The sequence below is a fragment of the Solanum stenotomum genome, chromosome 3 (genome assembly GCF_019186545.1).
Source record: "Solanum stenotomum isolate F172 chromosome 3, ASM1918654v1, whole genome shotgun sequence".
Lineage (NCBI taxonomy): Eukaryota > Viridiplantae > Streptophyta > Magnoliopsida > Solanales > Solanaceae > Solanum > Solanum stenotomum.
Genome location: NC_064284.1, coordinates 44,484,856 through 44,500,891, shown reverse-complemented (window position 1 = coordinate 44,500,891; position 16,036 = coordinate 44,484,856). Strand labels below are relative to the sequence as shown.

At 36.4% G+C, this 16,036-nt stretch overlaps 1 protein-coding gene across 1 annotated transcript; it reads left to right on the top strand.

The window, feature by feature from the left end:
* The first annotated feature begins 12,132 nt into the window (after nt 1–12,132).
* LOC125860597 (outer envelope pore protein 21B, chloroplastic-like) lies at nt 12,133–12,876 on the top strand. Its single transcript, XM_049540595.1, has one exon. The coding sequence runs from the start codon at nt 12,166–12,168 to the stop codon at nt 12,667–12,669; it is 504 nt and encodes a 167-aa protein (XP_049396552.1). The 5' UTR covers nt 12,133–12,165; the 3' UTR covers nt 12,670–12,876.
* Nucleotides 12,877–16,036: the final 3,160 nt, after the last annotated feature.

Below are 16,036 nucleotides of genomic sequence, written 5' to 3'. Positions count from 1 at the left end.
ACATCAAGGACATCTATTCTCAAAATATCAAGTCTAAAAGTATTAAAGACACCAAATTAAATAAGTAGGATAGTCTACGTCCGAAATTTAAGGACATCATGTTATGACTAAGAGAATCTAGCACGAGCTAGAAGGAATGGCTTACCTTGAAATCTGATGTGCTGGCGATGGCTAGAGCTGAGGGCGAGTCGAAGTCGATGGTACACTTGCTGCACTCCACAAAAGAAAACGAAGAAAACACAAATAGGGGTCAATACAAGGAACATGTACTGAGTAGGTATCATCGGCCAACCCAAAATAGAAACTAATATGTAATGAATAATAGTATAAAATCAACTATGACACTTAGCAGGTGGCAAGCAACAAACAACATGAACCAGTGACAACAACACTAAAGTAAGTACGTAATCACTCAACAATATCAAGATCACACATGAGGACTCATGCTTCCAAATCAAGCCATTTTGGGAATTGAGTTCTTTGAGATTGAGTACATTACGTTATATATATATATATGTTTTCCTTTAATGTTACTGTGTCGGAACGTGACACCCGATCCAATAATATCATGCTGGCTCGTGACATCCGATCCAATAATATCATGTCGGCTCGTGGAATTCGATCCAATATATCGTTAGTTTATCATTTATTATCACCACTTTTCACTTCATTAACAATATTTCATCAAACCTTCTTTATTCAAGGCATCACTTCGATAGAGAGAGTTCAAGATTATAAATTTCACGGTCTCAGGATTTCAGACCAATCACAAACCACACAAACAAGCCACACAATTACACAATCAACTACATAGAGAACTTCACAATATCACTCAATGCATATCAATCCCTATTAAAAGTCTATCTATTAAATAGAATAAACCATAACCTACCTCAACCGAAGAACCGAAGTCAAGCAAGCTACTTTTCCAATACTTTTCCTTTCCTCAATGCCTCCGAACCTTTCCAATCTATCAAGTAGATGTGCATAATTTGTAAGTTAACGAGTCTATAAACACTCATATTATTTTATGTCTAGCCTAGACACCAGAAACTCACCTAATTCTATCATCAATTTCTTAAAGTTCAAACCTAAGGGTAAGTCTAAATTCCTCCAATTAGCATAACTTTAATGAAATTTAAATAATATGATATACCTAATATCTAATTACCTATGTGAATATATCAAAATATAATTTATAATGTGAGAAAAAAATATTAATAACTAAAGATGGAAGCCACTGGTCACGAAACCAGTGGCAGACGGACTAACAACGACCAAACCCAATTCCTATACAACAGTTACTTACTGCCCTATATAACTTCCCTGCAACCTAATCTTCCAACATTAATTGTTTCTAACTAAAACTTGACCCATCATCACGTTACCTTGCTGATCATTCGCCATCACATGGGTATATACTGAAACAACCATGACAATGCAATATTTAGTTCTTAATTGAAATATAAGTAGGGCACGTAGTCAACCAATAATTGTACAAGAGACTAATTTTAATTATACATATTAATAATACTCATTCTTACTCTACTTTTAATTAAGGACATGCATATTCAAGCATTACCTGGGTGTTGTTCTTCCCAGGTAGAGGCGCCGCAGGTATGTGTTTCTTGCCTGATTTTTCCTTCTTCTTTCTTTTATAGATTATTTCTTTACCCTAATTATCATATAACCAATTATAAAAAGTGGTAAAAGTGACCCACTATTTATTTTACTGTTATTTTCTTTAACCACCAACTTAATAAATTATTAAAACTATCCCACTAATTTCATAAGTATAATTACAAATAGTCCAAAATACCCATTTAGAATCTATCGGAAAGTATTTTATGAAACAAAAAACTCTAGTGCTCAAAACGACCAAATGAGTCATTACATTAGATACCAATTTACCCATTGTTCGTCCTCGAATGATCAAAAGAAGGCGGGGATAAGAAAGGGTACCTGAATCAACAAAAAAGTGTGGATATCTTTCGTGCATATCAGCCTCACTCTCCCAAGTGGACTCTTCAACTGACCGATTCTTCAACTGAACCTTGATAGATGCAATCTCCTTCGACCTCAACTTGCGGACCTCCCTATCTAGAATAGCTACATGCTCCTCCTCATATGACAGATTCTCATCAAGCAGGACTGAATCCTAACGAATAATGTAGTTTCCATCACCATGGTATTTTTTCAGCATGAACACATGAAATATTGGGTGCACTTCTGACAACCCTGGAGGCAAGGCCAATTCATAGGCCACCTCACCCACACGCTTAAGAACTTCAAATGGACCAATATACCTCAGACTAAGCTTACCTCGCTTACCAAAATGCATCACACCCTTCATGGGTGAAACCTTCAGCAAGACTTGCTCACCCTCCATAAACTCTAAGTCCCCGACCTTTCGGTCTGCATACTCCTTCTGCCTGCTCTGAGCTGCTAGAAGCTTCTCCTGTATAAATTTCATTTTCTCTAAGGATTCCCTCAAAAGATCGGCACCCCAAGGTCTCACCTCAAATGCATCAAACCAGCCAATGGGAGACCTACATCTTCTCCCATACAATGCCTCAAATGGGGCCATACCAATACTAGAGTGATAGCTATTGTTGTACGAGAACTCTGCCAAGGGTAAGAACTGATTCCAATGACCACCAAAATCTATCACGCACGCACGAAGCATATCCTTCGGTCCTTGAATTGTTCGCTCAGACTGCCCATCGGCCTGAGGGTGAAATGCGGTTCTAAGATCCAATCTAGTACCTAATTCAGCATGCAAGGTCCTCCAAAAGTTAGAAGTAAATTGTAACACACCAGAAAATTTTTGAGCTAAGACTTGAACCGTTCTTTGTAGTGAGTGAGATTTTACAAAGGAATTAAAATTTTTCTAAGTGTTAAGGTCACTAAATGTAGCACCTTGAGTTCCAAGAAGAACTAGAGAGAATTCATTGAAGTCATTCCTAAGTTCTTCTAAGATTTGAGTCAACTTTAAATGACCATAACTCTTAGTACATGATGATTTAGGTGTTCCATAGGATGGAAAATGAAAGGTCTTTGAATTATCTTTCCAACACCACTGAGTTTTCTAAGTTTCGAGTTCGGATGAGTGAGATATGCCCTTTTGAAGTCAGACTGTCCAGTTAAGGAAAGTTACGCAAAAATAGTAAGGGGTATTTTAATCTTTTCAAAACCCAATCAGATTTAATTTGTTTTTAGTAAGGTTTTAGGGATCTAATCTGATTAAGTTCAGTTTTATAGTCCTAATATACGCCTAGGGTTTTAGTTGAGAGTTCAAGAAGAGAAAAGAGGAGAACAGAGGAAAGGATCAAGGCGTTCGTCAAAGTTCTTGAGTTTTGTTGCGGATTTTCTCCATGGGTTTGATCCCTAAGAGGTGTGTAATCTTCCATAGTGTTAGGTTTGTTCACCCACACGCCAATCATGTTAATTTCATCATTAAATTCATTCTAGAAAGATGAAGGTTTAATGTTCTTGAATTGTGTTCTTGAAATTGTCTTTCGTTCTTGAGTTAAGATGAGATTGATGAGTTCTTGAGGAAATCGAGTCAATTTTAGAGTTGTGTTTGATTAGATTATTCAGTACATGTATTGGGTATCTAAATCTAAAAAGAGATTGAGAAAAAGAATCGAATTTAGTTGAATTGGAGTTAGAAAATGAGGAAGACAAAGTCGGACAAGGAACAAGTACCAGGTCTGCGACTGTTCCTTCAGTGTAAAAATTTTCTCTCTGCGTCACGGAGAGGTCGTGAACTCCACTATTTCAAAATTATTTCGACCAAACATTTTAATTCATCTCCGCGTCGCGGACTTGCTCCCCAGACAATGTTTTTCAACCGTTTCTCATGTTTAGCTATCTAAAAACACTCCTAAACATCCCGAGATCTTTCCTATCACAAATCACAACCTTAAATTCAAAAATCAAATTCAAGGTAGAGTTAAGATTCATGGGCCACTCAACTTTTAGTTTCAGAATCCAGATTTTAGCCCTCTTACAGCCAAACAACTACTGACAGGATGGACTGTCAGTTGACTCACGACCCGTGAGTCATCTCCATCGATGGGTCTCCGTCGATGGGCCAGTCAACTTTTTATTTCAGAACCCAAATTTTAACCCTCTGACAGCCAAACAACGACTGACAGGATGGACCGTCAGTTGACTTATGACCTGTCAGTCAGCTCTGTAGATGGGCGAGTCGACTTTTTAGTTAGGGGTAGTTGGGTCTTTTCCTAATTATTTTAACCCTAGACTATTTTATTTTGGTCAGTTTTAGCGTATTATTCTAGTCAGATTTTACCCTAAACCATTATTCTCTATAATTCACCAAGCTTAGAACAAAAAAGGAGAAAAAGGCGACTTAAAACCCTTCCAAGAACACAACAAGTGTTCTTCAGTTCCAGTACCGAAATCGAAGGATTTCTCCGTATATTTTGTCGCCAGGTATGTGGGATTTCACTAGTGGGTTCCTTTCATCCACTAGGTACCTAGAATTCAGTCAGATTATTGATTCGCTATATCTTATTTAGGCCTAAGGTTTCTAAAACCTTAGATATTAGTTGTGATTTAGCTATTAGAGTATTCCTAATAATATTATCATATTTTCATGGAATCGTTACTTAGTTCTTTGCATGAAACTCAGAACCCTAGTTGTGTAGATTCTCTTAGTTCATGAATTACACATGCTAGGTCAGTTAAACAGATATACATGCTCCAGTTTCGAATATCACATTATCAGTATATAATTGTTACATTCTCAGATTTGTATGTCAGTATTTTAAGATAATTCAGTATTTCAGTATTTGAGTCATAATGTATCATATATATATTTAGTTAGGAGTAGGCTTAGCACCGAGTGGACTAGGGTTTCAGCGTACCTTCATAGTCCCAGAACCACATGCCCCCGTAGGTTAAGTCCTCTTAGTGGGCATCAGTTTTAGTGATCACGCCAGTCATGCCTTTATACCCCTGACAAGGTATATTGGGCCCTTCGATGGGGCTTATACATCGGACACCACAATTAGCTCACGTGGTGGTTATGTCGGTTACTAGTAGCTCCCACAGTCATACTCTAGTGCATTTGACCAGGTTTTCAATTATATTTCATTATTCAGTCTCAGCATGTTATGTACTTGGTCATTGCATTCAGTTCAGTTTCGTTCTTTTCAGTATATTTCAGTATTTCTGTCATGTTCAGATCATGTCATTGCTCAATTATGCTTTGTTCAGCCTATATGTTTTGTTCAGCTTTTATCCTATCCTGCATGCTCAATACCTTTCAAGTGCTAACACATACTCTGCGCTACATCCTTTCATGATGTAGGTTCAGGTCCTCGACATTCAGATCATGCGTAGATTGGTTCTCGATCCACATTCAGCAACTTCAGTGGTGAGTCCTCATAATTCGAGGACAATAGACATATTTTTAGATTTGGTCTTTAATTTTAGTTTTTGTTTTGCTAGGGTTAGCTCCCAGCAACTCTAGTCAGTTAGAGGCTTTTTCAGACATAGTTTAGATTCAACATTAGTTTTTAAGTGATTGTTCAGTATCACTTAGCTCTTAGAAATTTATATATATTCAGACCAATATTGGGTATTCCCCCAATCATTCAGTTATCTCATGATTTAGCTTCAACATTAGTTCATTCTTTCATAAATATGTTCAGTTTTCTTACGATATGCCAGCTCCTGGTTAGCTTGGGGTCACTCGTGATCCTAGGTCCCGTGTTTACGTCCAGGGGGTAGCCTCGGGGCGTGACAACACCTTCTAGAGTGCCAATTCGAATGTAACACGTCTTGTAGAGTCCCATAAAATTTCAGTGTCTACAAATGGCCCCTGCTTCAAGGCTTGTCGGAGTGTAGACTCGATGAAACTCAAAGATGAGACTTGAAGTACTCATTCTTCCACCTTTACAACTTTAGATTTTCAGATTTGATTTATGAGAGAAGAGATGAAGGGCAAATCTGGTCCCACTGGGCGTGCCAATTTGTTTGCAATAAATTTTAAAGTGACAAAAAATAAATTGCAATCACAATAAAATAAGAAGAAACATAAATTTATTGATAAAAATTACGGGTACAATTTTGTTCCTCCCTTGATTCTACTCTCCAAAGATTTATCCATGATTCGAGGGCAGTTAGTGGCGTATTTATCAAACTAGGAGGATTTAGATTAGACCTCTATATGAATATTCCATGTCTTTTGTGGAATATTCGAGATCTTGATCTTTAAAAATGTCCGAGTTTATGGGATATTTGAGATGCCTTTAAGGAAATTTTGTACCCTTTATATAGGCGTGAACTAGGGTTTAGGGTTGAGTAGCCTCCAAGAATCCTAATTTCAGTTGAACACATATTGTAGAGTCCTAACTAGAATTGAACACGTCTTAGAGTCCAACAAAATTTCAATGTCTACAAATGCCCCTATTTTGTTTGCAACAAATTTTAAAGTGACAGAAAATAAATTGCAATCACAATAAAAAAAGAAGAAACATACCTTTATTGACAATTTTGTTCATCCCTTGATTCTACTCTCCTAAGATTTATCCATGATTCGAGGGTTGTTAGTGGCGTATTTCTCAAACTAGGAGGATTTAGATTCCACCTTTATATGAATATTCCATGACTTTTGTGGAATATTCGAGATGTTGATCTTTAAAAATACCCAAGTTTATGGGATATTTAAGATGCCTTTTAAATGAATTTTGTACCCTTTATATAGGCGTGAACTAGGTTTTAGGGTTGAGTAGCCTCCAAAAATCCTAATTTGAGTTGAACAAAAATTGTAGAGTCCCAACTAGAATTGAACACGTCTTGTAGAGTCCAACAAAATTTCAATATCTACAAATGCCCCCTGCTTCAAGGCTTTGTATTTGTATTAGAAAATCAAATAAGTATATATGTATATTAACTTGTCAATTCCTTAACAAAATTGGTTGAAAACTTAGTGGTAAGGAAGGACAATGAAAATGATTACACTATCAACAAAAAATATTTCTTTTTCTTTTTAAAGGAAGCATGACATATCCTATTCTTAATTCTATTATTAGTAGAGTTTATTTATTTCCTATTCCTTCGATTTTCTCTTTCGTTTCAAATTTTTAATTACCAAACATATTGTAATCATGAAAAAATGACCTTGTTATTTCCTCTCACTTCAAGCTCCTTTTTAGATGTGACTAGGCATTTTAATTAGAATAACTTAAATTATCTAATTTTCGTAAATGCCTGGAAAACAAGTGGGATTTCAGGCGAAGTAGATTTATATTACTAGTTTCATACTTTCATATACATATTTACTGTTTATTAATAAAAAAAGGTGCATATAATACATAATATCTTTCTAAGTACTTAATAAAAATAAACTAATAAAATAGATGGAATACAATCAAATATCATTTATAGACCTTTTAGAATAAAAGTTTGTATAATTATGAATAATATCGATCTAACTTAATTAATTTATTTACGTTTATGTTTCAGACAATATCTAATCACTTTCAGTTCAATCATTGGATACCATCAAAATTCATAACACGTTTTAACTTTAAATAACATTATTTTTCTACAATATGTATTAGGCTTGTTTTTATAAATCATACAGTTATATTGAATTGCTAAGTTATACTATAAAGGTTTGAAAGAGAGTGATGGAGATGGGGTGAGGAGAATGATGTCCATCTTCGAGAATTAACTTGGCTTCATACCGGGGTGATTGACTACTGAAACAATCCATCTTGTGTAGAGACTGGTGGAAAAATATAGGGAAAGGAAGAGGAACCTACATATGGTGTGAATTGATTTTGAAAAGGCATACGACAAAGTTTCGAGGGATTTCCTATGGAAGGCGTTTGGAGGATAAATGTGCCCAGATGGTTTATATTAGGGTAATAAAAGACATGTATGATGGAGACAAGACTCGGGTTAGAACGGTGGGAGGAGACTAAGAGCTTTCTTGTTGAGATGGGGCAACATCAGGAATTTGTGCTTATCCCTTTCCTATTTTCCTTGATGATTGATAAGCTGACACTGTCTATTTAGGAGGAGGTTCCATGGTGTATGTTATTTTTGAAAACACGAGGCAGAGTTAATGATGTTGGAGGTTTGGAGACAAACTCTGAAGTCTAAAGGGTTCAAGTTGAGCAGGATCGAAACGGAATATTATGAGTGAAAATTCAATTTGTTAAGGATGATACAGACGTGGAAGTGAGGATTGAAACACAAACTATATGCACATGAGAGAAAGTTTAAAATATCTTGGGTCTGTTACCCAAGGTAATGGGGAAATCAACGATAATGTCACACGTCACATTAGGGCGGCACAGATGAAATGAAAGATTGCCTGTGGAGTCTTCTATGATAAGAAAGTGCCACCTAAACTTAGAGTTATGTGCTATAGAGTGATGGTTAGACCATTCTTATTGTGTAGAGTGGAGTGATGTCCAATGAAGAACTCACATATTCAGAAGATGCATGTTGTAGAGATGAGGATGTTGAAATGGATGTGTCAGCATTCAAGGAGTGAAAAGATTAGGGATGAGGTTATTCGGGAGAAGGTGGATGTGGCCTCTATGGCGAACAAGATGAGGTTATTAGATCAGACATGGTTCAATGATAACGCTCAACAACACTTCATCCAATTCTAAGTGTTGGCGGTTGCTAACAAGTATAAACCTAACTAAGAGTTAGGGTCGATCCCACAGGGAGTGATAAAGTAGAGAATTCAATTAAGAAGTAAAAACATGTCCAAATCGTTTGTAGAAGTAAAAGGTTTGCAAGACGAAAAAAATCACAAAGTTTTAACAATTGATATAAAATGGGGGGGAGGGGGGAGGGAGGGGGTTTAGAATCTAATTTATGACAGAGAACACTTAACACGAGAAGTAAACAATTAGAGATTGAACCTTAGAAATGTGATTAGTCGAATGCTAATTTCGCATAGTGGGTAATTACTAGTTTCTTAAATTGTTGAATCTCCATGGGTAGGCTAGGTTTTGAATACAATAGCCATCTCTCATTCAACTATTGCACTTCAAGTGAGTTCTATCGAACCTCAAAAAACTTAATACTACCAAACAACCCAAATCCTTAATTAACCCACTCTTTCAAGCTGGGTTTGTAGAGATGCAATCAAACCCACTTTCTCAAGCTAGATTTTAAAGACGCTATCAATACAGTTATCAATCAATCATTCTACTCTATTCCCTCTTTCTCAAGCAAGCATAGAGAGCTAAACAAGAGTTGAATTTGCAACTTCAATTCCTCAATTAAAACTGAACAAATAATTGAGCCCACTTCAAAATAACATTAAAATTAGAAATTAATAACACCCATTAGCTAATTAACGCATTCAACTACATGATCACACCCCTAAGGTAAGGGATTTTAGCTAAGCATAGTGAAAAACAAGAAATCGTTACCAACAATATTTTCCATCTGATTTTCTAACGATCTGCAATCCCAAAATGTTGAAATAGAAGCTAGAAACTTACAATCTCCAAATCTAAATCCCAAAGTAAACTAAAAATGTTAAACAATGTTAAAAAATGTAAAAACTCTTAGAAACCTAGAAGTAAACAGTGTGGGAACTCTTTTTCTTCTTTCAAAACTTATATTATACGTTTCAGACATTTCAGCACGGAGTCAACTCGACGAAGTAAGTCGGGATAGCCAACCTATTTGGAGATCCACAAAGTTGCTCTTCTTCTCGCCTTTTACCTTGGCTCCTCCATCAAATTATTTTGGCGAGCTTGATCACTATCGCCACTCCATTTGGTGTGTCGCCGAATTTTATGTTTGCTCGCCAAGTTGGTTTTGTCTATTGGCTATTTTGCTGGAACTTTAGGGGAGCTGGAGGCACACTCGACGAGTCGCCAAGTTGATTTTTCGAGCTCCAACTTTTCTTTTCTTCAACTTCTTCATTCCTTTTTGCATCATAATGTCCTTGCCTCACGCTAAAGCCTTCATTGCTGCATATCAACGTATTGAGGACACTAAATCCATGAATAATAAGCCCCAAATGAGTCGAATCGCCGACTTATCAACACCTCCAACTTAAACTTTTGTGTACCCTCAAGTAAAACACAAGATCAATCATGCCAACAGGGCTGTCTACAAATAGTGCTACTTGAGGCTCAACATAAATGCACATGAAGTTCACTCTACACATGCAATGTTCAATTGTGTACTAAAAGTTTCAAACTATGACTAGCCATCATCAAATAGAGTTCAATTTCACAATGCTCACTTCAAATGCAAATTCATGCTCAACAAGAGTATTCAAATGCCCTCACACCAAGAATGATTACATGCTCTCACATAGCCAATCAACGATGACAACTTAAGGAATCAAAATCAACTCTCACACTCTCAATGATAAACACATGCATGATTTTACTCATAGACTTGCTCGTATTTTCCAATCAACACATCATTCAGTTTATGTAAGATCACAAAGGTCTTTCAAGGCTTGTAACTGGGCTCAGGGTAAATGTATGATCATTTTGGCTTAGTGGCTTCCACCTTCATGAAGCATGTTTCAAATTTCACTTCTTTTCTTTTTCTTTCATTCTTTTCATCTTCACAACCCATCTTTGGCATATTCAAAGCACACAAAACTCATTGGATATCCCTTTTCCTTCCACAATGCAAAATTAACACCAAATTATTATTATTATTATTATTATTATTATTTATATGAAGGGGTACCATCTTTTTCTTCAACACAAGTCTCCAAGAATTGATTTGTAACACCCCAGAAATTTTTTGAGCTAAGACACGAACCATTCTTAGTGGTGAGGAAGATTTTACCAAGAAATTTAAATTTTCTTAAGTGTTAAGGTCACTAGATGTAGCACCTTGAGTTCCAAAAGAGAACTAAAGAAAATTCATTCAAGTCATTCGTAAGTTCTTTTAAGTTTTGGGTCAACTTCAAATGACCATAACTTATAGCACATGATGAGTTAGGAGACCCATAAGATATCAAATGAGAGATCTCCGAGTCCTCTTTCCAACGCCGCCAAGTTTGCTAAAATTTGAGTTCGGATGAGGCAGATATGCCCATTTAAAGTCATCCTGTCCAGTTGAGGAAAGTTACCCAAATTAATGAGGGGTATTTTGGTCTTTTCCTTACCCCACTAGCCTAGCTCATTTTTGTTAACCTTTTAGGGGTCTAAACTGATTGTAAATTCCTAAACGCGCTTCATTTGTTTTTTAGGAGTTCAAGAGGAGAAAAAGGGAGAAAAACTTTAAGCGTTCAAAGATTCTTGCGATCTTCAAGGGATTTCGCCAAGGATTTGATCCTTAACAGGTATGTGAGTTCTCATAGTGTTAGGTTCGTTCACCCACACGCCAAACTGGTGTTTTTTTATCTTAAATTTTTTTCTTGAAGTTGAATGATTTGAGTTCTTGAAGAATTTTGGAGGTTTTAGCTTCATTGATTGTTAATGAAGTTTTGTTGAGTTCTTGAGGAGAGGATCTTGTGAAAGAGTGATTGTTTTGGTAGGTTTTGATTGGGGTTCTGATCTAAATGTGTTTAGTATATGAAATCTAAGAAAATTTGGAGGAAATCATTCGAACTTAGAAGAGGTAGGGCTGGAAAATTTGAAAGAAAATTCGTCGGATTATCTTAAAACTTGTCTGGGGTGGCGCGCCCCAGTTGCATCTTAGGGGATAGCGCCCTGTGTGTACAATGCGCCCCAAACCAGCCTCAGACAATTGAGGGATGTGTAGCGTGCCACTGCTGCGCCAAGGAGGTCAGGTCCTTTCCACCTCCGTCCTTTGTTCCATATTCATTCTTTCAAAACATATCTTCACTCTCTTCTTGATTTTAACTATCCAAACTACATCTAATCATCAAGAAATACTATATATCATAATCATGATCCTTGACTTCATAATTCAAATTTTAGGTAGAGTTAAGAGTAAAGTTTGAGAAAGTCCCTTTGAGCCTTTTTGAGGAGTCAACTTCAATTACTTATAAGTTGCTTCAAGACTCTAGTAAGTGAGTATGAAAATGAGAAGAGTATATTCATGAGTCTACATTATTATTGAGATCCTTGAGTCGATTCGTTTATGTCCATAATGCATTAACTCCATAAATTGAGTATCCAAAATTCTTCTATAGTGAAGAACACCTGCATTTTACACAAAATGGAGACCTCACTTAGTTATGATGGAGATTCCAAGAGTCTGGTGATTCATGCCAAGGAGAAATTCCCCCTCGACACTTTCACCCATTTGCAGGGTCATGTAGAACTAGACACCAAAATTGGAGCACGAACTTATCTCTGTGCTATGATAAGGCAACACTTTCCTGATCAATATGCTAGTCTCGCTGTTGGAGTGCAATATTATAGGCGGCAAAAGCTCTGGTATACTGTTCGTGGTAAAAAAGAATTTCTAGTGACGGCAAATAATTCGGTAAACTTTCATATCAAGGGCAAGTACGATGTGGACGAAAAACTTTTGGGGAGAAAATCAAGAGTTGCTGTTGAATTTACTTGGGATATCATGGATGTGAAAAAAGACCAAGATGTGAGGCTCAAAGTTGGATACGAAGTCATTGAAAAGGTCCCTTACTTTCAGTTTAGTGAAAACAACTGGACTCTCACTGTCAACAATATTGGAAAATGGAAAGTAAAATATGGTTTGTGATATTACTGATGGACGCGTAACTTGCTCCAGTTAGAGTGGGTTATAATTGCAAGAAAGAAGAAAACCATCATCCGTCATCTGTATTTCTGTTACATATTTTGACATTCTATCACTGCAAAAAGGCATTACCTTCTGTAAGATCTGCTTTTGAGTATTTATCTAGACATAGTGACCCATTGCAATACAAAATTCAAACTCATGAAAATTACCTTTAAAAAATAAATAAATTGAGTATCCTTGAGAGGAGTAGTATCTCCGAGTTTTAAGTTCTTGAGTTTTGAGTTCCTAATCCTTTTTGAAACTATATTTCATGATTATGGATTACCATATGTTATACGTGGAGGTCCTTGAGTTGAGTTGGTCATGCCCATAATTTCGCATGAACCCTATGGGTCGAGCATTCTTAAGATGAATAGTATCATTGAGTTCTAGAGTTATTGAGTTTCGAGTATTGAGTTCTATATATAACATTGAAACCCTTGAATTGAGTCATTTACATCCATACTTTGGTATGAACCCTATGTTGAGAAGCCTTTTACAATTATTTATAATTTGTTTTAAGACTTGAGTTCTTGAGTATGAGAATGAGAAGAGTTGAGTTTCATTTTTCAAAATGAATATATGGGAACTAAGTATTCCCAAGAGTAAATGTTTTTTTAACATTTAAAACGAGAGGAAACATCGATTTCCAAATGAGTTCACGAGGAACTTTGAGTATAATCTCTTTTAAGAGAAACCTTTTGAGTAATAATCTCAAAATTTGAGGATGAGGAAATGTTTTTAAGCATATGAGCTGAGTTATATTATTGGGAGTAGTATTGAGCACCGATATGGGGACGAGTTCAAACAACTCAAAGTCCTCATAATCCATGTAGCTAACGTGGGTAGAAAGGGTCATACTTTTTAGATGATTCCTTATTGCTTTTTAAGCATAGCTTAGTGGATTCACTTAGTTGAAGATGTCTTATACTCTGGCAAGGTATAGGAGAATTCTGGCAGCATGGGTGAGACGTTGTATCATCACATAGCTCATAGTGATGGTTATAGGTTAGAGAATCACTCAAATAAGAGTTATTATTTTATTTTCGCATACAATTGAGTTGTTATTGTATTTTTACATACAATTGAGTTATTATCTACTGTTTTGAAAGTTTTCCATATATTGCATATTTTATTGTTGCTTTATCCTTGAGTATCTTGAGCTGAGTATCTTGAGCTGAGTATCTTGAGTTGAGTATCTTGCGTTGTGTATCTTGAGTTGAGTATCTTGAGTTGAGTATCTTGCGTTGAGTATCTTGAGTTGAGTATCTTGAGTTGAGTATCCTATTCTTGAGTGGGGTTTGAGTTAAGTTGAGTGACTTGGAGAAGAGGTAAGTATGTTTCTGTTCTATCAGTCCAAACTTATATTTATGCTTTAGAATTCCCCTTACATGCTTGTACATTCCATGTACTGACGCGATTTGACATGCATCTTTTTATGATGCAGATATAGGTGTTTGCAACAAATTTTAAAGTGACAGAAAATAAATTTTAATCTAAAAAAAAATGTAGAAACATAATTTTATTCATCAAGATTGCAGGTACAATTGTGTTCCTCCCTTGGTTCTACTCTCATAAGATTTATCCATGATTCGAGGGCCTTTTTTGGTATATTTCTCAAACTAGGATGATTTAGATTTGACCTCTATATGAATATTCATGACTTTTGTGCAATATATCGAGGTGCCTTTTAACGGAATCTAGTAACCTTTATATGGACATGAACTAGGGTTTAGGGTTGAGTAGCCTCCAATAATTCTAATTGAAACTAAACACCTTCTAGAGTCCCCATTCAAATTGAACACGTCTTGTAGAGTCCCACAAAATTTCAATGTCTACAACAGGTATTCAGGGTCATCAACAGATGCTCCGTTGAGACCACTTGCAGTTCCAGTTAGCTTTTGTGAGCCTCCTTTCTTCCAGAGGGTTCCTTGTTTTTTTCTAGTTGTTAGGATGTCATGGGTCTTGTCCCAATAATCCTTTTGTAATAGTAGAGGCTTCATAGATAGTTTAAAAGGCAAGGAGTCTATCATTATTCCCTTTGTTGTTGTAATATTTTGAGTTCATGCGGCATTTAACTAATACTTGTTAAATTATTTTTCGGTGATTATTGGAGTTGAGTTTAAGTTAAGTTTTTAAAGTTATATTTTGCATCATGAGTTTTCATTTTGATTGAGTAAGTCTTTCGTTGAGTAAAGAGCCAGGCCAAGGGTTCGCTTGAGAACTAACAATGGTTCTCGAGTGCCAGTTACGTTCAGAGTAGGCTTGGGGCGAGACATGATTTCACGAACTTCTTGCTCGTTTTCTTTCCTCATTCTTACCACACCCCTAACTTAGGCTTTTAGCCTAAGTTGGCTTGGCTATTCAAACAGACCAATGCTTTGTGAAGGTTTTAGGTGGGGTGGACAAGGCCATTTGTGTTCATGTTTCGTCCAAAGAAAATGTTAAGCTCAAATGGTGCCAAGCTAGGTTCACACAATCACAAGGTAGTCACACAAAAGGTATAGAAATTTGGTTCACTCTCAAAGATTTATGCCCAAGATCTTTTCCATCATTCACCAAAAATAGTCAATTGGACCAACGGGGCAAGTTCTAGATATCACCATGTACATATTTCAAGTAAACCTCACCACACAAGGCATTCAACACAATCATCTATCACGACTCTACAAGTTATGCTCGCGTGCAACGGTCATTGCAAAAACTCACCTCGAAAAATTGGCTAGTCACAATGAGATGATAAGAGTTCACACAAGACTTATGCAACTCAAATTTCCTCGTTGGACTAGCACAACATATTATTCATCAGAAGCACTAGTCAAGTCATCGGTATTGGTCACAACCGACACTCAAATTTACAAGAGAATATCCACAACATTCATAAATCAAGTAATCATGAGATGGATCGATAAGATTTAAACCAACATTCACAATTAAAGCCATCACGAACGAGAAGTTTCAGACACAAATAGTAGCACCAAAATAGTAAAAACAAACATCTAAAACAAAACAAAATACAACCCAATGGGATAGGTATCAAGATACCTTCACCCCACCAAAAGAACTAAACAGTGTCCTCAATGTAAAAGAAAACAAATGTCTCAAAAGTAAATATAAGTGTAGGAGAGCCAAGATTCCCCTGTCAGGCTAAGCCGGAGGTGAACTCTGTGTAGCTTGCGTGGCCTCAATTGGGGCATCAATGCCTGACTCATCTCCTACACTGGAAGGATACCCAACGATCTCCTCCGTGAGTTGAGACCCACTTGAGCCAATCATGGATGTGACACCCAAAGACGCCTTCTTAACCATCTGGACCACAACACCCTCA

Coding starts and splice junctions, on each gene's coding strand:
- LOC125860597 (XM_049540595.1), top strand. CDS start 12,166: ATGGAGACCTCACTTAGTTATGATGGAGATTCCAAGAGTCTGGTGATT.